The sequence below is a fragment of the Dunckerocampus dactyliophorus genome, chromosome 16 (assembly GCF_027744805.1).
Source record: "Dunckerocampus dactyliophorus isolate RoL2022-P2 chromosome 16, RoL_Ddac_1.1, whole genome shotgun sequence".
In the NCBI taxonomy this organism is placed as follows: Eukaryota; Metazoa; Chordata; class Actinopteri; order Syngnathiformes; family Syngnathidae; genus Dunckerocampus; species Dunckerocampus dactyliophorus.
The window spans coordinates 11,073,369-11,097,614 of record NC_072834.1 but is presented as its reverse complement, the minus strand read 5'-3'; the positions used below and the strand labels follow the sequence as shown (position 1 = coordinate 11,097,614).

General features: G+C 40.2%; 1 protein-coding gene across 1 annotated transcript; it reads left to right on the top strand.

Annotated features, from left to right (window-relative positions):
* The first annotated feature begins 605 nt into the window (after nucleotides 1-605).
* LOC129169003 (forkhead box protein O1-A-like) lies at nucleotides 606-24,243 on the top strand. Its single transcript, XM_054754921.1, has 3 exons — nucleotides 606-1,602; nucleotides 17,666-17,857; nucleotides 18,370-24,243. The coding sequence occupies exons 1-3, from the start codon at nucleotides 1,081-1,083 to the stop codon at nucleotides 19,525-19,527; spliced, it is 1,872 nt and encodes a 623-aa protein (XP_054610896.1). The 5' UTR covers nucleotides 606-1,080; the 3' UTR covers nucleotides 19,528-24,243.
* The last annotated feature ends 3 nt before the right edge of the window (nucleotides 24,244-24,246 follow it).

The window sequence follows — 24,246 nt, the reverse complement described above, 5'->3', positions numbered from 1 at the left end:
TTTTAAGGGGCTGTTGAGATTGGTCTGTCAGTATGATTAATGGTGTTTTCTTTGGCAGGCAGTGAAATAGGTTTATGTTGGCATGTAGCATCTAGGACCTCGGCTCGTTTACTGTACATGTTTAAATAGGACTTGAACCTTGTGCCCTTTGCGAGGAAGTGCTTTTGAAGTTACAAACATTTGAACAATGAAGCATGCGGTTTCTTAGTAGTGACCCTCGGCTTTATTTATTGTCTGAGAAAGCTTGGAAAAAGGAAAGCTTGACATTTAAAAACACTCCCGCTTCCACTTGTTGTTCACCTTTCCTTAAACAGTCATGAGTGGCGTGATGATGTGTCGGCAACTTGGCTAATTGCGGGGGAAAAAGTGTGTTTGTTTGTACACCTGGACGACTGCAGACAATAATGTGTACATTCATGACTAAGAAATACTGTACAATGCAGCATGTTGTTTGTGCGTATCTGTTTTATCCATATCCACCACTAGAGGGCACTACCACAAAAGTACAAGTTCGTTACAAATGTAGGCCTTTCTTTATTTGCTTTTTGACCACTTATTATTAATAATGTAAACTTATGACAATGATTTGGAAATCAAATCGAGTCCACAGTTCAGAGAAAACTAATTGTTACGTTCAAGTACTGTATTGAAAGTACAAAAAAGCATAACGTGCAAGACGGTCCTAATTTACAGGTTTCCCATGAGCGCTCGAATTTCTTCAAAAGGCTTAATTTTTTGGTGGTGAGAACATATATTTAAAACATATTAGGAAAACGCTATATAACTAAATTGGACATAAAACATAGTGATTGGATGTCTCCGCAGAAAAAAAACACAGTCCTCATGGCGTCCTCGTCATTCGAAAGTATGCAGATGACCGAGCATGTGACAGGACGTGAAGGCATCATCGGCTGCTCTTGTCACAGAGCGCCAGGCTTGAGTTGAAACCAGTCGGTGGAGGATGCCGTGAACGTCACAGCGCAACTTAAAAGGACCGCCTTTGAGAGCATAACTTGTCTGCAAGCTTTTATTCACGTTTAGGTGAGAGTCTATGATCCTGAAAGCCGCCTTGACCCTGACATGGCTGAGGTCCCACCGCTCCAAGTAGACCCGGACTTTGAACCTCTCACTCGCCCGCGCTCTTGCACCTGGCCGCTGCCGGAGCTCATCGACCCGACGAGCTCTACCACATCCTCCCCGGCCCCGTCCGTGCAGCAGGAGCCGCCAGGAAACGCTCGCAATCTCGGTTTACTGGAGGAGGATTATGAGGAGGATGGCTCGTATGCGTCTCACGCTGACTTCCACCGTCCTGAGGGGCTGCACCTCCATCAACACCTGCATCAGCCAGGCCCGCAGCTACCAGCGCCCCAGCAACAGGTGCCCCTTTCTGGCATGTCTCCCTTGGGGGGCTCCAGCCAGAGGAAGAGCAGCTCGTCCCGACGGAACGCTTGGGGGAACATGTCATATGCTGACCTCATCACCAGGGCCATCGAGAGCTCACCCGAGAAGAGGCTGACTCTTTCACAGATTTACGACTGGATGGTCAAGAGTGTGCCTTACTTCAAGGATAAAGGAGACAGTAACAGCTCTGCAGGGTGGAAGGTAAGTGCATATACGCATGCAATGACTTCATGTGAGGTGGTATGCACTTTTTTTGGAAAACTGCTCTTGTTCTTTGCAAAACAGACCCAAATAAACCAAAAAAAAGGTGCAGCATCAGTTCATTCCAGGTTGGTTTGACTCTCACCTTTTATTTTTGGAATCTCTCTTGCAGTCTACATATCTGGAAAATTACCAATATTTATTGGTGAAATACTTTTTATAGGCAGTGATAATGTGCCCTTGAGCAAGGCACTGGACTTTTTCAACTTCACAGGGTGTGCACCACGCATACTGGTGCATACGTGGGAGCGTAAATATTGTATTTTAATTTCATTATCATTAAGACAATAACCCCTTTATTGTCATGCATGCACAAAATGTGACCTCTGCATTTAACCCATCAGAGTATTGAACACAGCAAGCATATATATGTATATATGTGTGTGTGTGTGTGTGTGTGTGTGTGTGTGTGTGTGTGTGTGTGTGTGTGTGTGTGTGTGTATATATATATATATATATATATATATATATATATATATATATATATATATATATATATATATATATATATATATATATATATATATATATATATATATATATGATATGTGTGTGTATATGTATATATGTAAAATATATTATATATTTAATATATTTATATATTATGTATTTAATTGGTCATTTATCTGCACAGTTTGTAATTTTTTAAATTCATTTACAGCAGCTGCTGAATAATTTAAAGCACAACCGTTTTTAAAAGTAAATATAATATGAGTATTACATATAATATACGTCCGTTTGATTAAAGCAAAAGTTTCCCACTTTTCACTCAGAAAAGACTTGTGTTTCCTGAAAAAGCAGCACTTGTGTTTGCATTTATATTAACAGCCTTTTTTTAAATTATTTTTTTTTTAAAACACCATGTGAAGGGCATACTGTATTTCAATAAAACTGAGACAGTCTGCATTCTTTTCTGACTTATGACAAGCCAAAATTGACCCGTGTCAGGCAATGTTGCCACAGCAACCGCTTCCACAGAGATGCGATGTGGTCAGTTGAGCATGACAGAGAGCTTAATTGTTCTTAATTTAGCAAACTTCGACCACACATGGATAACGCAGAGTGTGCTGAACCTTTTTGTGGCGTGTTGTTTGTTATTCTCGGTGCACACAAGAGTTAAACATTAATATTTCCATGTTTATCGTCTGAGTCACCTTTGAGGATTTAATGATTTGTTTCTTTTGTCAGTGAGACAACACGAAGCTCAATGATATGTTTTATATGCCTTTGCGTAGTGAAAAGCCTTTTTAAGTGTGAAAAGTGCTTTAAACTGGTATTTTCCTATAGAAGAAACAATCTATCCAGTGTTACCATGCACTACACACTCCATGGATAAATGTACAGCCTGACAAACATTAAAAATATTGAGATAATATTTGTCCCAAAACTTTGGAAATGTTGGCACACTATGCACAGACAAAAACAAACAGTTGGCCCCAACAGTGGTTAAGTATATGAAGAAATGACTTCAGCAGACTGGAGAGTCAAATTCAAACCTAAGTCAACCCTATGTTTGATCTTTGCAGCGCTTCCTGGAACCTGTCAGTTTTTGGCGCAATGTCTCTGCCCTTGTGAACTATTATCAAATATAGTTTCCACTGCTAACAGCCTTCAAGGAAAATCCTCATCAAGGCTCGTCATTCTCAGAGCTGTCAATTAAATGAATATCAACACATACTTTGGTGAAAATGAAGAACATACAGTATATAGAGTGAGCTCCCGTCGACAATAACAGGAGGTGACACACCGAGTTCAATCAGTGTTTGGTGAGTCGTGTGTCGAAGGGGATACCGGGAAGAACGTCAAACATCCTCCATTCCTGAGCTATGTGCTCATATCCTCGTGTCGCATGTCTTCTAGAGTTTCCTCAGCGGATGTTAGAGCTCCAGGAGAAAGGGAGGGATGCTCTTTATCGCGTCACTTCCTCCTCTGGCCTCAAACTGGACCTTTTTACTCAAGTTCAAATTCAATGAACCGCATTGTTGTAGTATTACTCAATTTTATGTTTAGTCCTCATCTCTTTTATATTGTCGTATGTTTTCTTTGGTCAACCTGGCCAACTATATTCCACCATATTACATTTTTTACGATTGTAAATGACATTTGTGGTGTCCCCTCACGGTTGTGCTTCTGAATGCGGTGGTTCTCAGCTGGTTTGCCTGCAGGACCTATCATCACCCCTTAAGGACAAGTGGCGACCGAAAATGTGACTCAAACTTCTCAATTAATTTATACTTAATGAAAAGACAATGTAGTTTGGATTTGGGGTGGTGCAAAATAACACACAAGCAACAGATTCTCTCAATAAATACCCCCGTTGAGTTCCATATAGAGCGTATTTGAGCTGTGTATGAGAAATTTCAAGTCAATCCGCCTGAAGGAGGAAAACTTTTGGGTTTAATTATAACAGCTTATAAGAAAAATAATAGCACAGGCCACACTGTAAGGGTGCTGGTTTTGTCAAATTTTCACCCTTTTGAGGGAAGCGGTTCTGCATTTTTTTTAAGGGAACAAAATTCTTCAAAAACAAAATGTGACCAATGTTATAGTTTTTTTTTTTCAGGATTAATTTTTTTTTTAACATTACAAGTATTTTGTTTTTGTTGGCATTTCCCTTCATTTTTAAGTGAATAATGCAAGAATAGTAGGGCTGCAAGTAACGATTATTTTCTTGGTTGATTCATCTGAAGCTTGTTAGACATTTTAATGCCTGGTACAACTAAAAGTACATTTGTTTGGACAAATATAATGATGATAACAAATATAGCTCATAAGATTTCAATTTAAGAGCTGAACTCAAGCAACTTCCATGGTTTTCTGGGTAATAACCAACTTAAGTTCTAACATGAATAGCTATTGTACTGCCAAAAAATGTAATTCTTATGAGCTATTTTTGTTGTCATGTTTTTGGAATGTGGGAGGAAACCGGACATTTGTAGTACCCGGAGAAAACCCACACACGCATGGGGAGAACATGCAAACTCCACACAGAGATGCCCAAGCAGAGATTCGAAGCCAGGTCTTTCCAATCTCCTGACTGTGTGGCCAACATGCTAACCACTCGGCCACCATGCGGCTCAAAATACAAAGATAATACCCATCCATCTATTTTCTATGCCGCTTATCCTAATTAGGGTCGCAGGGGTATGCTGGAGCCTATCCCAGCTGACTTCGGGCGAGAGGCGGGGTACACCCTGGATTGGTCACCAGCCAATCGCAGGGCACATATGGACAAAAAAACATTCACACTTACAGTCACACATGTGGACAATTTAGAGTCACCAATTAACCGAACATGCATGGTTTTGGAATGTGGGAGGAAACCGGAGTACCCGGAGAAAACACAGGGAGAACATGCAAACTCCACACAGAGATGCCCAAGTGGAGATTCAAACCCAGATCTTCCTGATCTCCTGTTTGCGTGGCCAACATGCTAACCACTCAACCACAAAGATAATATTATAAATATAAACATTTTTGGACTTGTTGATTAATTAGATAATCTATTAATCATCGATTGATTGATTGATTGATTGTTGCAACCCTAATGAATATGAATGAATAAAGGTGCTGATCCATTGGGATTGTTTAGTCATGGCGCAGATCTTTGGCTTCACAACATACAGTATTTTCAACAGCTTCATGTGACCTTACATGCATGATGACCCCATGACCACAGCCTGCCGCACTTGTCATATGTTGTTTTTTTCATTTTACAGAACATCCATAAGTATGCATTAATAGAATTTTACATTGTTCTTATGTAAGTCTTAGTTACTTCTTATTACTGCCAAATCATTTACTGTATATTATTGTTTTGGGACTTGAGAGAGATTAAAAGCCAATGACTTGAGCTTGGACCGTTTATTTACTGTAGATTTTTCTTCATCTTTAACCCTTTTTACAAAAGAGCAATGTTTTAAGCTACCATTAATATTAAATCAACACATCTCTCCGTCAACCTCTCTATTGTTGACTCCCTCACTGGGCCTTGGAACCGCTGGCTAATGGTTATTTTTACACTTTCCTGTTAAAAAAACACGGCGGTCCCCCCCCCCCCCCCCCCCCCCCCCCCCCCCCCCACAATGAACTATGACGCATTTCCTGGCAAGTGGATGGAAAACAGTGCCATGTGTTAACATGGCAAAACACGAGGCTCCCGCTTGGAAAAAGTGGAAGGGGAGGAACCAGTAATGGTTGTTTGTGAATTTAATTTTATAAACATTCTTAATGTTATGCTTTCCTTTATTTAGATTCAGGAATTTACATATGTGAGCATCCGTGAGAGTAATGACAGATAAAGGGCAGGCAGCGACCTCAAGGTGGAGGGCGTTGACTTTGATTCCATAGCTCCGCCTATTAAATGACCTGAGGTGGGTGGAGGAAAGAACGGGGGCGATGCTGCTGCCTTTAAAGCTTCCTGTCTGCCTGCCTCGCGTCACAGCGCTTTGTTTTTCCTCTCAAAACGTAGCGCTATCAGAAGATGCCAACAGGGAAGGCCCCTAACTGGTGGGGATTGGTTCCCCCTTGGGATGTTGGTGGATCAAAGCATAGCCGTGTGTTTAACCACTACATCAGTACAGCTCTTATTGTGACTTCAACTAAGGCAACAGGAAGTAGCAACCCTGAGTTTAAGTGGCACGTGCAAACATCTTGGACATTGTTATAATAAAATTATTATAATATAATAATTGTAAATGTAGAATATTTAGGGTGGCTGATGACCAACAAACATGCATGCACAAACAAGGGCACATGATAGGAGTCAATTTGTGATCCATTATGGATTTTGTTTTGTTTGGTTAAAATAATCTTAGGTCCTTAGTCCGTGTTGATCAAGTTTGTTTGGTCAGGTGAATATAAGACGACGCTGAATATAAAATGGCGTCTCTTTTTCAAGGCCTGTTTTTGGAAATATACACTCTGGATCAAAACTTTCAAACCAGCTTAAAGATTGCAAGAATTTACATTTCGCACCATTGGATCTTAAGGAGGTTCTAAGCTGAGTTTCAAAATGCAAAAAGAAGAAATGGGAGTGAGAACATTTTTTGAGTAATGACACTGTTCCAGTGTGAATGGTTGTTTGTCTATATGTGCCCTGCCATTGGCTGGTGACCAGTCCAGGGTGTACCCTGCCTCTCACCCAAAGTCAGCTGGGATAGGCTCCAGCATACCCCCCACGACCCTAATGAGGACAAGCGCCATAGAAAATGGATGGATAGAAATTTCCATGTGTGGAAAAGTATGGAAAATGGAAACTCCAAATATGAAAAAATATTCATGTTTCCAAGACTGTTACCACTTCTGTTTTCTAAAAAGAAAATAATGAATAACTAAAAAAAAAAAAAAAACAGGCACTTGCTGGGGCAGCTAAGATGTTTTTGTGAGAGCACACAGTGGGCAACGCATTGCAGAAAAGATTTGGGACGATTGACAAGTTATCCTCCGCTCTTACCTTCCCCCAACTCTTTGTATGAGCTACATTACCTGGCTATTATCTCCTCGAAATGATATGGTCACATAATGGCATACATATTCAGAATAATGACAACAAACTATTTCACAATTGTACACAGTACACAGCATGTACACAATAATTCCAAGGGCAAAATTAACATATTTTGCCACATATTTCAGATTTTGACGAAATATCATCTGCACATAGATATTAGTGAATTTATATCCTACATACTCTACCTTTTATCTTGTCCTGAAGCTCAGATCCATGAGTTTGAAAGGATTAAAGTTGGACTTAACTTTCGATGTGACTCGGTGTGGTCCAACACTATATAAATATTAAGTACATACCCTAAGTATAAATCCAGTATAACGCGTGGCAATGACTTTGCAGGGAGACTGAATCGAGTGTAGCGTCTAGAGTCATTCTTTACAGGGCAAAAACTCACAAACTTGTGCTCTTTTGAGAGGGCGTGTTGGCTTCAATCAGCCACACTGTCGATGTAGTTGATCATAGGAATATAAATCAATGCATCGATGTATCGATGAATCGTTACACCCCTACTAATTAGCTGTCATTATTTGTTTGCCATGTCGCCACGTAAATCGCTAATGGTAATCGCTAGCGCGTATATGGGATTTCCAATGTAATTTAACATTGAGCTTGCGCATTTGTTTAAATGCATTTTAGCATAACTGACATGCCTCATTTCTGTATGTTCAGTTTTATAGTGCTTCAAATTGAAGGCTCTGAAGTAGAACTCAGCTAGATTCTTTATTGAGAACCTGTTATCTCTGCTGAGCTAGCAAGTAGAGACCAAATGTTAGCCCCTTGCACCCCCCAACTCCTTGCTGGGGGTGCGTCCCACTATTTGAGAAGCACTCATCCACAGTAATGCATCATGTGTAAAAATTAGTGTCACAGTACCACTAAAGGTGCGATATTTACTTATTCAAAAATATGGTTTTAGTCATTTTGTATTGCTACTTTCTTTCATGGGCTCACTTTTTTTTTTCTTACCGAGGACATTCAGGGACACTGGATGAGAGAAATGTTGCACCATGAATAACTGTCAGACAATTGTCTTGGGAATCACAAGGTTAAGAAAGGAGAGGCCCGCCTGGGAACTTAAGGGGCCCACTGAGAGTTTAAAGTAACCCCATGAAGAAAGGGCGGCTTGGGGGCTGGTGTTTTTTTTTTTTTTTTTTTTTTGTAAGAGCGTCTGTGGCTGAAGGGAAGGAGGGGAGCACTCAGCTGACTCAGAGCCCTGCATACAGTCTGTTGTATACCCATGTGTTAGTCTGTGGAATCCTTGGCATGTGCGCTTTGGCATTGTCCCCCAAGTCTGCCCAGGACAATAATACCCCCACCCTTGGATGAAAAAGGACCATGCCTCAAACCATTATGCAAAACAGAGATTGTGCTTGGGTGGTAAGAGAAACTAGAGATGTGCGTTAAGATGAGTGATCAGTGCTTCAAGGAACGTGAAGAGAATTTGTCTCTTCAAAGTCGTCTCTTGCCACATTGCACTTTGAATTTTGCGGCTTCTATCACGTTTTTTTCAAAAATATATTAATAAATCATGCTGTTTCATGGTTGAATATGGCATATTGTTAGTCAAAATTTTGCATATCAAAGCAAATGTTACGTATTGCCTAAAGTAAGTATTTTTTAAACATAAACATGGCTAAATAAACAAATACTTGTACATACTGTAAATAAGGCATTCAGAAGACACATTCAAAGACACTGTGAATGATACGTAGTATTCTACACTGATCACTAGGTGTCAGTAATGTTGACACCCAAACGCCAGACTTGATCGCCGGAACAACAGGCTCTTTTTGCAGGTTAGAATGATCTCACAACAGGCACAATAATCCCTAATAAAAACAAGCACTACTGTTGCAGCCAGTTTTAGCCACGCTAAAACTCAACTCTGAATACCTCACGTCACTTCCTGTCCGCCCGTCACTCATATCCCCTAGCGAACACATTTATAGCAACATACATGACTTTTAGTCTCATCCATCCATCCATTTTCTATACCGCTTCTTCCTCATTAGGGTCGCGGGGGCATGCTGGAGCCTATCCCAGCTGACTTCGGGCGACAGGCGGGGTACACCCTGGACTGGTCGCCAGCCAATCGCAGGGCACATATAGACAAACAAGCATTCACACTCACATTCATACCTGTGAATGTATAGCAAGTAGTCTAGTGGTGCTAACCACTAGACCACCGTGCGGCCTTACTTATTAAAAGGCTTATTTACTGTTGTTATGTCTACTATATTGGGTAATACGAGTTTAAAGGTGACTAATAAGGAATCCTACTTCACGGAATTTCCCATATCACAGTTGTGTCTGGAACGTGATAAAAGAGGGATTACTGTAATTACATAAGTCAAATCTTAAAACTAGAAGAACATTGTCAACTACTGGCCTGGCATGCATGTTACAGCCGGTTTGCATCTCTATATCAACAGGGATTATTTTTTTAAATGGCAAAGAAAAAAGCCGACCTCATTTGCCCTCACCCACTTGTTGTATCACACGTACCGTAGCTCTCCTTCCACTTCGATGTGGTGGTAGAAGTAGGTTGCCAAGTAATATAGTGCATCACGCACCCAGTCAATAAGAGGCAAGATTCTTTCCATACTTAAAGAAGCAACACATTTTCTTATGTGAGCATGCTAATTTTGTTCCGTGTTAACCACTTCCTGGGTCAAAGGACATTTGTGGGGGAGGGGTCACTGTCAGGAAGTCACTGTCAGGAAGTGGCTCATTCCTTTACAGTAAAATCTGTAAGATGTCAGCTCTCTTGTTCTTGTCATGTAAGGTATTTGACTGACTTGTAACGGTCGTGATAATAAAGGTATCTATTTAGCTAAAAACAGACAGACGGTCACATGTTCGAGCCCCATGCACCAAGGAGCACGTAGTACAGTAGAACCTCTGTTTTCATCATTAATCTGTTTCAAAAGGCTCAACTCAAACCTAAACGAATCCAATCCGAAGTCTTGTAAATCCAGTGAACGACACTCAAAAATATGAAAACAAATTACATTTTATAGAGAATAATTATAGTTTTACGTGAAAGTTTTCCAAAAAACAAAGTGAAATATATATAAATGACAAATTAAATGGATAAATGAACCTTTAACATCACTTTTACCTTTATTGATATACTGTATAGTAACAGAGATGAGTGGAGGGAGGAGCGGAGACAGAATAGCCATGCAGACACACTAGTTCGTTACAAACTTAACTTTAAAGGAAAACTGCACTTTTTTTGGAATTTTGCCCATCATTCAGAATCCTTATGTGAGACATGAACACACGTCTTTCTCTTTTCTGTGCGTGCTAAAGATATAAAAAAAAGATAAAAAGAAATAGCTCATTTCTGCACGTAATGGGACACACCTACAGTATGCCGCCTACAAAGATTAAAACACCTCCAAAAGCCTCCAACAAGGTTTTATGGTTTTATATACATGCTGTAACCATGTAGTAATAGGTACATTCATGATAACATGTAATACTTACAGTATTGTGTTGTATTTTGGTCCTTTTAAGCATTACTGGAACTTCCTTCCTGGGCGCATTGATTTCACACAGCAACATAGAAACGAACGCTACACCTAGCATTAACTTTTCCAAAAAAAAACAAAAAAACAAAAACGCAGCAGTAATAGCAGCAGATCCAATATTTAGTGTTACCTTTTGGTAGTGGCCTGAGGCATTGTGAGCGAGTGTGTGGCTAGTCGCTAGCTGTCTAGTCGCTAGCCGGTGTGGTGTGGCAAAATGTTTATACGCAAGTAACGGAGTTCAATCGGTGTAACAATGTTAATAATAATAATAATAACAATGTTGCTGTAGCACGTCACATTATATGTAAATGGAGCGCTGTTGGTGCTTTTTGGGCAAAATTCCAGAAAACGTGCAGTTTTCCTTTTAAGGAGTGAACGGTTAGAGCTGTTTACTTGCTCACTTGAACTTTATTGTAAACTTCAGCAGCAGGTACAGTATAATCATCATTACACACACTGGCCCAGCTCACTATCCGTTATGTGTCTCCCTTAATCGGTTCCTTTTGCAGCCTGTGTTAACGAAGGAACCTATACAGTATATTACAATTAGGAATACACACACCTTTTTTTTCAAGTAACTGATAACTTTTACATCCATTATTTTTTTAAATTTAGATTTAACAGTAGTTTGTGCACACCTGGAGGTGTGCTCAAACACAGTTGGATTTGGCAAACTGTACCTGTAGATTTGTCCTTACCAAATACCATGACATCACTACTATTAAGAAAACATGATTAAAATAGAAGTACAAACCCTGGGTCCAAGTGGTTTACTATCCGACTAAAGCCTGTATCTTCAGCGATGGTAAAGGGCTGGTCATCCAGCACCATCATTTCCATGATGAAATTACAGATCGCTTTAGCGTCGTAGCGGGCCGTCTCTGGCAAACTTTTTTGTACTTTACAAATGATGCGGCGATAGGAGCAAGCCCCGGGCGTCGTAGCGATTCTGGCTATAACCAGGTGGCTGATAAGGTTTGATGTGTCGAAGCTTTATATTTTTTTTCCCCTCATTGCAGAATGTTTGCAGATCATTTGGCGCATGGGCGAATTGGCATCCTCTGAAACAGTGTGAAGTCCCACACGATCGACACCATCTTTGTGTGCAAGTGAGCTCAGGGGAAGTTAAGACGTCGTTTGCAGCACGTCACAAAAAAGGAGCGCTCGATTTGTTCATGCACAATACGGGTAATCTTGTCTCAATGGAGCTTTGTTTTTTTATCGGTTATCGGAGTTCCCTTGAGTAAGACACAGTGCTGCCCTGCTGTAAAGATGCCCAGTGCTCCCTTTATTACTCGGGGTGTCGTGATTTGTTGGAGAAAAGCTGTATCGCGAGAACAGGGCAGCCAAAAGCCAATCAGACTGTGAACTATGGCATCGCTACTATGAATGATAATACAGTAATATAGAAGTGGCAGTGTGCAAGGCATTATTGGAAGTGCACATTAAGTGCTTTATGCACACCTTGCAATCCAACCTACCTCTGTGTTCCCATCATCAACGTCAGCGAGTGACGAATGGCAGTTTTTTCCATTGGAGTGGAACAGCTGCTTGCGCGTAGCTACTTGTTGATGTCCAAGCAGAATCTGTAGTAATTGTACATTTGATCAATTACAGTATACTTAAGATTTGTCAGATCAACGTTGATGTTCGGACTTGTCTGCACCCTTAATCTCTGAGCGGTTCCATTGACGCTCATTACATTTGGCTCAGAGCCAAATTTCAAGAACTGCCGATCACCGGTTCCATTTATAACCCACCTCATACATAGAAGAGATCCATTTAGCGACATTGTCACTATATTTAGCGAGTAAGGGTGTTCACATAAGTGTTTCTTGCATCATGCATCAAAGGTGAAGAATCCGCCGAGCACGTGCGCGAGAGTGAGCTGTGCAATGCGCGTCTGAAAGCTGTAAAAATCCTTCCAAAATCCAACTCAGCCCCTGACCAACAGAGCCAAGAAGGTAGAGTTTGGACACAACCCTCTGTTGCCTGGCTGCACCACGCCTTCCTGACAAAACATTTGTCCAATATTCTTTTTTCATTGTACTTATTTTTTTAATTAATGTTAAAATCTCTTCTCCTCTCGTTCTCATCGATCCAGTCTCGTGCATCGTCTCGTCTCATTAGTTTTATTACTGATGGTGTATGTATCTAATAATAATAAAGTATCATAATATTTATGTGCACTAGTGGTCTCTAGTAGTCAGTTTCTTGCTTCCCTTGTCCCATTTGTATTTGGGTCGGGTGGTGTATTAACATCTGGACCATTTGCACATGAGTCCACTTTCACTGTACAGGCTGCACCTGTCCCTACAGACCGGGACCTTGTTTGTTTACTCATCCTGTGACCGTTACTGCCAGCATCATGCTTGGCTGCACAAGGAACAGCAGCTGTGTCAATGAGATTGTTTTGAGGTCCAGTGGGCGGCGTCTCTTTTTTTGTAACAAGAACATAGATGTCGGGTGGAAATAGGATGGTATTGAGTGTCAGTGATTGTGATGCTTCTGGTGATAGAGTTCTAACTGATGAGATGAGTTACAAGTGGTATTATGCCATCATGTGGATGTGCAACATGGTTCAGTGACTTTATCAGGAGACTCATTTTACAGTTTTGCAACCTCTAGTAAATACAAAGAAATATGTTTAATTTCAAATTGACCCAAGCTAGAACAAGCGGGACTTGCTAGCATGCGAATTAAAGCTATGCATTGCAAAGACAAAATTCTATGCAACCTGAAATCGATCATTTCCTAACAATTTTAATTGTTTCAACTCTTTTGGCGAGTCTCATTTTCAATCTCTCAGCAGATTATTTTTCTTATTTTAACTTAAAATAAGCAAGTAATGTATCTGATTTGTGTATATAGTAGGCCTACTTAAGATATGCAAATTGGTCGAAATACAGGGAGAAGAAATGTATTGTCAGCCAAAAGTATTTTTTACATTGATTTCAGATATTTCATGATTGTTTAGAGTAGAGATGATCGATATTGGTTTTCTTACCGATATCCGATATACCAATATTGCCCAGCACTTCATTACCAACACTGATATCAACCGATACCGATATAGGCAGAAGCTCTTCCTTCAAACTAATGTCACATAATGAACACATTATGCTTATTTTACTGTAATTTTACAAATAAACACTGTTTGTGCAAGCCAAATACTGCAATATCCATTAAAAGTTATAGAAAAAGTGACACATTTATTTGAAACTTTTTGTCTCAACAAAATAGTCACTGAAAAAATAGTCAGCTAAAATACTGTAACATTGTGATTCGTGCAGCAACGTATATCAACGGAAAGTTGCTGTTGATTTTGTTGTGCGCTCCAGTTGTGTAGTATTTGCATCCTGTAGCTGACTACCTAACACCTACACTTTTATTTGCGCACTGTACAGGGAATAACATATTGAGCGACTCTGTGAGGTGTTTTGTTTACAGCAGCAGTATTATATGACTCCCATTATATGGGTCATCATAGCTCATATTACTCAGTAGAAGTTGTTTCTCAAACATTTCTCACTTTCAGGCCTTCCTAATCCAGTCCTGGGAATATCCCTCTGCCCGCAAAAATAGGTCAGTCAAGTTAATCAATTTGTGAATGGCCCACATTCAGATGATGTGTCATGCAGCCTCAGGTATTTTGACTGCTTTAAAGTGGCTCCAGAGTGAGGGCCGTAGCCACGGCATTTTAAAAAGACATGTGGCGACAATGAGACATCCAGGCCACCTTGGGTCGGGCTTTTAGAGGAATAATGTGTGTGACAGGGGCACCTCCTGAATTAGCGAGGCTGGGGATGGCTTTTGTTCTCTTTGGGCTGAGGTGAGGTCTGTCTCAGACGAGGATTATCCCAGGCTAAGGAGAGAATGCCTCTTCCCGGGGACCAGTCATGCAGCCCATGATCTATTGTCACAACTAATCAGAGGGTGTAAACATTTGCATATCACCAGTGATTCACGCTATGTCTATTTTTTTGCTAACTTGTGCTTTAAGACAGGGGTTCTCAAATGGTCTCAACCCGGGCCCCACATTTTCCAGTTGCCATTAAGTCGTGAACCACTTTTATTTATGTCATCTTTTTAAACGTTAATACACATAGTTACATGTCCAAAGTGCATTTTGGAGGAATTTATTACGGCATTTTATTAAAGAAATGATGAGGAACATGATAACTGCATTAAAAATAATGCATAAATTAAAATTAAATATCAAACTTGCGATTAATAACACCACAAATCATATACTACACTTATAACTGTACAATGATTTTATACCAAGGAGGAAGATGACTAAAACTGTCTGCGATCCACCCAGAATGGATCCGCCACCCACTTTTGCATCCCAACCCACCAGTCCAGAATCACTGCTTCAAGCTCTGTATAAGTGAGTCTCCACCACTCAGCTTTACATGCTGATTTCCTGTTTGCATCTGCATTGAGGGAGTTCAATTTTGATTGAAATAAGGAGACATTTTGAATATGGTGTTTACCCCAAACTCTCCATTCTGCCTTTGCAGAATATCATAACTAAAAGTCAGGCAGAGAAAGGAGGTTGTGTCAGAAAGTAGTACGTTACATGTGATGCTCCAGCCAACCTGTTTGCTCGCCTCCGTCAGAGCCGATCGGCTGAGGAGCCTCGTGTTCATTGAACTCATTGACCTCGGCCCACACAGCAACAACAACTCGCTCTGGCACCCTCCCCTCTGCACATGCGAACCCTGTAACCTCCACCCTGCTCTCCTCTTTCGCTCAAATGGGCTCTCATCTTCGCATGAACATAGATGAACTCATTGTAGTTCAGTGTTTTAGCATGATGACAGTCATCCTAAATAATAGCCTCAGTACTTGTAGCTTCTTCTATTTTTACTTTAAGTCCTTCAAATAGTTGTAAATCTTACTAAGCCAACATGAATGATTTGAATACAGTACAGTTGCTCTTTCCAACTACAGCCCCTTTACTGATAATCTGATGTTTAATACACACATAAAGAGAAGCGGGTTATTTATTTTTGAATGAGAGCATCTTAGACAACCTTGCTTGTTCATCCCCGATGAACCTTGTGGTTGAGGACATCTGGCTCCTCTGTAACTGCAAAGGCCATTCAGGGGAACTTCCCCGCTTTTATATCTCGTGCAACATGTTGTTCTGTTTTTCTTCATTTTTGGAAGATTTTGTCTCGAGAGGTCTCGATGGTACAATATGTCTACATACATGTTGCATGGTAGCCTTTTCTTTTATTTCCTTCCCCCATCTGAGAGAGCTATGACAGGAGGCGCCTCTGGCTCCCTTTTTAGACTCATACGGTATCATTAAGGGGAAGCGACTACATGAGGCTTTAGGTTTACACATGTTTGCAGAGGGTTTGAATGACTACTTACAAAAAGTGAGAAGTTTGGATGAGCCCAAAGTGGTGTAACCTAGCTCATTTTCACCTTCAAACTGCTCACTCTCTCGGTAGTGATGGTGACTTACTCCCTTTATTCATGTTTATACATGACCAAATCGCTCTTTTATTTTCTCTGTGCGCTTTTCCATTTTGGTGGGGTGGTTTTGCCACCCCTAGGAGGGTGGGATGGAGATGTGCAGATAAAATTGCAGATCACAGGAAACATGCAATCATCACCTCCTGTGAAGAGAGAAGGGAAAGGCTGTCATAATAAATAACTAGATATTGCAATTCCCTCAGATACTGCATGCAATTATTTAGAGACTGCAGTTGCCAAGCCAAAATGCTAGATAAATAAATTAATGAAGGACTGTATTGTTAGTTCAGTCAAATATTGTTTTTTTGTACGTCCCAGTTTTTTTATGAATCGTTTTTCATCGTAAATTTTTGCAAATATTTTGCAGCGTTTTTTTGTACACTGTCTCAGTTTTGTACAATATTGCACATAACAAACTAGCCCATTTGCCCTGTATTGCATTGTTCTGCATAATCCAGTGTCCAAACAAAGCACCGAAAATGTTGCTGATTCACTGTCCTTGTATTTTTTATTGAGCGCGACTGCTAATAACCCCCAATGAGGCCAAAGAACATTGCAAGTGCCAGCAATTTAGTCAAGAAGATGAGAAACACTATTGAATTTGATCTTGTGAGGATGTACGGGAAGTCTGCATCAACAATAAGTTTCCTCCATTTGTTATTTATAATTATTTTGAATTGTTTTCTGCATGTAAAATTATAACTACAATATTTTTGAGTGTCTAGAATGGATTAATTGGATTTACAGTACATGAGTAGAGATTCCGTAGTCACAGCCAGGAGATCAGGAAGACCTGTGTTCGAATCTCCTTTGGGCATTTCTGTGTGGAGTTTGGATGTTCTCCCCGTGTGTGCGTGTGTTTTCTCCGGGTACTCCAGTTTCCTCCCACATTCCAAAAACATGCATGTTCGGTTAATTGGAGACTCTAAATTGTCCATAGGTATTAATGTGAGTGTGAATGCTTGTTTGTCTATATGTGCCCTTCCATTGGCTGGCGACCAGTCCAGGATGTACCCCGCCTCTTGCCCAAAGTCAGCTGGGATAGGTTCCAGCATACCCCCGTGACCCTAATGAGGATAAACGGCATCGAAAATGGATGGATGGAAGGACAAATGTATGGAAATGATTGTTGATGCAGACTTTTATCAAATTGCTGGCACTCGCAACATTCTTTGGCCCCATGGCAAGGTTATTTAGCAGTTGCACTAAATAAAAAAATGCAGTGAGTCAACAACGGGTAGTGAGTTTTGTTTGGACACTCAGTTTCGTGGAACGTTACAGTACAAACAGCAAAGTGACTGGTTGGTTACATGCAATACTGTACAAAAACCAAGACAGGTTATGACAACCGTTGACATCTCCCAAAGTCAGCTGGGATTAGCTCCAGTGGTATAGAAAATGAATGGATATTGCTATGACATCCTTCGATGACCCACAAATGATTGACTCTCTTCCTGTGTAGAATTCCATCAGACACAACCTGTCGCTGCACAGCCGATTTGTGCGCATTCAGAACGAGGGAACAGGAAAGAGCTCATGGTGGATGCTCAACCCAGACGGAGGGAAGAGCGGCAAATCACCTCGACGCAGAGCTGCTTCGATGGACAACAACAGTAAGTTCGCCAAGAGTCGAGGGCGAGCTACAAAGAAAAAGGTACAGTTCATAAGCCCTACACGTATACAGTATCTCACAAAACTGAGGACACCCATCACATTTCAGCACCTATTTTTATGACAGTGTAACTTCTTAAGGGACAATACCGAAACTTGGATGTACTTTAGAGTAGTCAGTGTACAGTACAGCATTATAGCAGTATAGATTCATTGTCAACTGAAAATGACTCAACACACAGCCATCCATCCATTTTCTATGCCGCTTCTCCTCATTAGGGTATGCTGGAGCCTATCCCAACGGAGATTCAAACCCAAGTCTTCCCTATCTCCTGACTGTGACTGTGTGGCCAACATGCTAACCACTAGACCACCTTGCGACCTCAACACACAGCCATTATTTTCATTTTCAGTGGATAGTAAATCTACAGTATGCTGCTATACAAGCTCTAAATGTGAGGGGTCTGCTCACATTTGTGTTTTTGTATTTATGGGAATAGAATAATCTGATTCGTTTGAGATTAAGCTCAGGCTTTTGTTTTTCCCCACAACCAGCTGGCTCTACAAGAAGGGGCTGAGGGAGGAGCGAGCAGTCCCGGTTCTCAGTACTCCAACTGGCTGGGAAGTCCAAGCTCTCACAGCAACGAGGACTTGGAGGCCTGGAGCTCCTTCCGAACACGCACCAGCTCAGATGCTAGCACCCTAAGCGGCCGCCGCTCGCCTTTCTCCTCTGAGCAAGATGACCTCACAGAAGCCGACGGTCACCTGATGTACCCTGGGGGGAGCAAGATAACCGCTCCCTTACCTAGCCTGTCTGAAGTGTCTGGATCCATGGGGGGCTCAGAGATTGTCATGGAGAGCCTTGCGGATAACTTGAACACGCTGTTTCCGAAGAACCCCTCAATGGGCTCTGACTCTTGCTCCTGTAATGGCGGCATGCTTCAGAGCAGTCCCTATAACTCCCTCCAGCCACAGCAGGACTATGGAAAGTGCATTTACGGCCCAGCTCGGATGAACTCCATGTCCCCTGTCTCCATGCATTCACTTCCAGAGGACAAGCGGGACTATGGGCCTTATGAGAACCAATATATCTGCCCTGCTGGCCTCCTTAAAGAGCTCCTGACCTCTGATGCAGACACCAGGAGAAACATGATTCCCTTCAAGGATTCGCTTGTGTCTCACGTCGGGAGGGGGCGTTGTCCAGTGCCCACCTATGACAGCCAGAGCCAACAGGTGGGTCATAATGGCACAAAAATGAGCCATCCCTCCCTGAGTCTTCCTGTTCTTCACGCAAATCCACAAGCTATACATAACCAGGGTCCTCCAACCTCACGAGACTTGAATAGCAGTAACATGATCCCCTTGACCAGTTTGACTAGTCTCTCAGGGGCCCCTCCTCAAATGACGAGCCTGAGGACACATCTGCAACTGTCCCGTGGTCACCCGGCCCTGGCTAACGATGTCACGGCGACATACCGCAGCAGCAGCAACAACGGCTACAGGGAACGTCACCCACATGCTCATCATCAGGATCGGCTGCCCAGTGACCTGGACAATATGTCCATTGAGAGGTTTGAATGTGACGTGGAGTCTGTCCTCCATGACACCCTAATGGATGGCGGGGCGCTGGATTTCAATTTCGACCCAGCAGCAGGGACTCAAGTGTTCCCACAGAGGGTGAAGACCACCACACACAGCTGGGTGTCAGGCTAAGGTGGTGGATCTCATCCCGTGTGTGTGTGTGTCCCTTTATCCAATCCATCTCTAAATATTTTTTATTCTTCTACAGCTTAACCACATTATAAGACAAGAAATGATTCATGTTGCTTAGAAATGCTCAATATTGGCTTTTTTACCGATATACCGATACTGCCCAACACTTCATGACAGGTATCGATATCGACCAATACCGATATAGGCAAAGCTCTTCCCTCAAACTGATGTCAGATCACATGTCGTGAAATGCTTCTTTTACTGTGATGCCATGGATGCATTTCACGAAATGCAAAATAAGACAAATACAGAAATATGCAATGTAAGCTACAGAAAAAGTGCCATATTCATTTTTAACATTGAATATAGTCATAATAGTGATAAAGAAATCAATTACCAATAATCACTTAAATAACACGTTGTCTTACTATCAACAAGTCAGACAGGTTAGTCTTAATAAATTCACAAATAAGAATCCAATTAAATAATGCTGACAATGATATTGGAAATTGCACAGTTTTATGTGACACAAGCATCAGTAGAACAAAGTAAAGTGCAACGTATGAAATAATTCCAGGCCGCAAACATACTGAGATATCAAGGTTGTTGCTGTGACGACGTCATCCTCGGGTGCCGATGTCATTATTGGCAGAAAAAACGATCCCGATATGAACCGATACCTTGCTTTTATGTCAATAGTGCTAAGTGATAATATCGGACATTCCTAAGCTTGCTCTAGATAATATCTCTTCATGACACTTATATCTTTACCAATGCAATATATTATTTTTAGCCTTGCTTTGCTACATAAGTGGAAAAAATAGGGCTGTTTTAGCTGCAGTAAGCTTGTTTACAAGGACCTGTTAAATACTGGACATGTGTACTTTTTAATTATGGTACATAGTGTAAACCCATAATGAGTCACTCCCTGGGCTAATTTTAAGTTAAAGAGAAGTGTCTGTTTAATTAGTTAAATTGGTATCTTCCAGCTGGAAATGTTGCAAGAAATTGGCAACATATTGTAGTTAATGGAAAACATTTGCTATTGTCATTGTTTTGGGCTTGACTGTACACACATTCAGTACATTCCAATAAAAAGTATCACATTGTCTAGTTATAATAACGTAAACATACAATAATTCCTATTGTACAGTATAATATTTATGCATGGTGTATTCGGAGTTTATGATAGAAAACATCCATAAGTGGGAGTGTCAGATCTTTACTTGCTATAAAGGAGTCAACAGGGTTTATCCTTTAGCACACAGATTTGCAAATCAATGGAACAAATACCTCCATAATATGATATCTTCATCACTCAGTTAGGGTTAAATGTGACATGAACATGACCAGTATTGCGAGGGATATATGCACAAATGTAATGTCCAGCTCTCCATATAAGATTTTAAAATAAAATAAACTCCAACAGTATTTTTGAACATAATAAAAAAAACAACATAAAAAATACAAAGACATTGTACGGTGCCATGAAAATGAAGGTAGCTAAATATTTGCTGTATTTTCCTCAATTGATGCTTAATATGAACTCCATTTGTGTTCTAAAATAAGCCATTATTCACAAACTGTATCATATTTATTTCTGCTTTTATTATTGTGGCTGTTTGGCCTTTTCTCTTTGGCAGTGCGGTATATTATTTCTGCATTTAAAGTAGTTGTTTTTTGTTGGTATTTTTGTTTCAAAACAAGCAGTAAGAGGTGTTGCCATAGTGCATTAATAGTTTGTATTAATGCAATAATTATGAGTGGTTTAGTTTGGAATGCAGGTGTTAGTGAAAACATTTCAGGAATTATTTGTTGTCCTTTGATGGAGTGCTTGTTGTTTTCATTTAAAGTAAAGGGATGCTGAAGAAACACTGCACTGGAGTTATTTTATGTGTACTTTTATTACTTTATTGCAGCTACATTTGTTATATAGTTTTTATTTTAATATTTTAAAGAAAATGCCGAATCACTGTGCTTACAATATCCTCTCAGGCTGTATATATTATATTCTTTACTAGTTTTTTATGGATATTTAAATTAGTTTATGATTATACAGAAATATTCTGCTGCATGTAAGATGTGTTACAAATGGTTGTTTACGTATTTCAGTTCAAACTATACCAGTAAATATACAGTATGAACATTCAATACCTCAAAATAATTTTACCTCTTAAGCCTTGAGGGATTTTTTTTGTCCTCTACTCCATATTTGTATTATTTTTGTTTTGCATTTTCAGCATTTTGAATTCAGAATATGGCCACCTCTCTTGTATATTGCATGTTTTCTTTGAGAATTATAGCCATTAGTTTCTATAGTATATATTTTTAGATCCAAGAAGAAAATCAAACTAAATGAACATGTAATAAATCATGTTGTGCTGTAAAACTAGTTCCGTTTGTCTGTTTTAATGATGTTGTGCAGTAATAATGTGAAAAAAAGATGAGGAAATACCAATTTATGAACAAGGGGGTTTTTCTTTTGTCTTTGACCTCCCGGTAGTTGACAATAACATGTTCTTGCTATTTGATGCAATCAAAAAGGCATAACAAATACTTATTGTAGCAGAATCACTACCTAAGCAGAGAAGCGCCTCTGAGACTTAAAGTAGGTGAAAAATGGAAAATGGGGCCTTTAAGCTTTGTAACACACGGGGTCATGTCAAGCTCACATACAAGCCACACACAATTAATCCCACAGTGGGAGCCATTTACCTGCAACGAGGTGCATACAGGGCATCTACATCACTGGTGTCAAACTCAAGCCCCAGGGGCTACATTGTCTGTACTCACTCATCATCCAACTATATTTCTGGCATCTATTAACCCTTTCATCAGTTATTATATACTGCATTTTCTATTACTTATTATGACAGTGTATTAATTTATTTACAGTGATTATAAACCTTGACTCCTATTGTACCACATTGTCCTACTGTCTTATCATTTTCCAATGTATTTCAAATTGGCAAAGAGTAAATCTGGAATATAGGAAGTAAACAAATGTACAGTGTTTTCCCGCTCTATCGCGGTTCACCTTTCATGGATTCGCTGTTTCGCGGATTTTTTTAATGCTTGTTTTTTTTTTATTACAGCATATGAACACTGTTACAGGCCGAGCCTGGCCCTTTAAGAAGAACTGCATTGTGAAGTGCCTATCTCTTCCCTCTCTGTCTGTTTGCACCGCCCATTGTTGTCTGCATCCTGATTGGCTGTAGACCATTGTCAATCAATCTCTTCTGTCATCGCTAGCTTGCTTGCTTGCTAGCTTGTAAATGAATCTTCGGTTGGTCTGTAGCAATATGTTTTAGCAAGGATACAAAAACGCTACAATACAACGGAACGGTGCCAGGATGAAAAGGCACGGTAACAGGAGTGAAATGTGCGTGACTGACTTAATAATTTATTGTGTTGATCATTAAGGTTGATCATACAAATTCAAACAAAGGTTTGAACTTTTTTGAGAGTGCTTAAACGAGAGAAATGTGAGAAAAGTGTCTGAGAAAAGTGTAAAAAGTGTAAGGTGAGGGGTTTTACAGCCTTAAAACATAATAATTGTATAAAAATGAAGTTCTGCTTTGCGGATTTTGCTTATTTTGGGAACCTATCCCCCGCGATAAATGAGGGTACACTGTATTGTAATTGATGTGAAACGGAAAAGGGGGTAGGATTAAATAAGCTTCTTCCTCCTCATTTTTGGACATATGAAAACTGTGAATTGTACTATGTGAGGTATTCCAATGTAACTTGTATGCATGTTCAAAATAAATTAAACCATTATAGTTAAAAAAATAAAATAAAATAATTACATAATACAATTATATTAATAGACAGTATATTCACTATTACAAGCTGCCGTCTGAAAGCAGTCATAACTGTGATGTGGCCCTCAATAAAATGAGTTTGACACCCCTGGTCTACATGTTCCCGAAGTGGTAGTTGTTTTCAGCTGGACATCATGTCGCCTCTCCTGCCTGACTGATCAATAAAGACTGGGTGGTCAACACGGGTTAAAAGCACACTTGCTTATTTGTTGTACTTTCAACCAAAACATGTTGCAATGCAGTACAACCCACAGTGGGACACAATCCATTCAAGGGTGCTGATTGACCTTCATTTTGGATTTCAAAATAATTAAATTTTTACTTAAAAAAAATATTAAAATAAGTTTGTGTCAAATTGTCACAGTTGTAAAGCGTTTATTAACTGTCATGCAAGTGTAAAAAAAACGTTAACCACAACAGAGGAAAACTTGTGTGCTCCCCATTAACTCTGATGACACACTTTTGCCTTCTGGAAGAAGTTTTGTTCTTTTTTTACAGGTCCACTCACAGTCTCCATAGGTCCCTAATGTGGCACCCTAGGTGAGATTTTGGCCCTGTTCACACCGGAACGTTGTTGGGATTTTTTTTTTCTGAAAAAAAGTCAACTTTCCCACTCTGGACGCCGCTGCCAGTTTACATACTTACAAAAGAACTTCAACAGCATTGCCTTTACCATTGCCTGTACCATTGCAGGGAATTTGTAGGGTAACGCAGGGGTCCCCAACCAGTTTAAAAAAATACACACCAAAAAAAACCAACTTTTTTTAAATAACAAAATACAATTTTAAGTAATCAATTTTGGAAATATGGGCCATTATTTTATTTTTAAAAAATCATGTATTTTGAAGTTTTTGAATGTTTATGTTGTTTATTGCGAGTGTCCCACTTTGTTTGA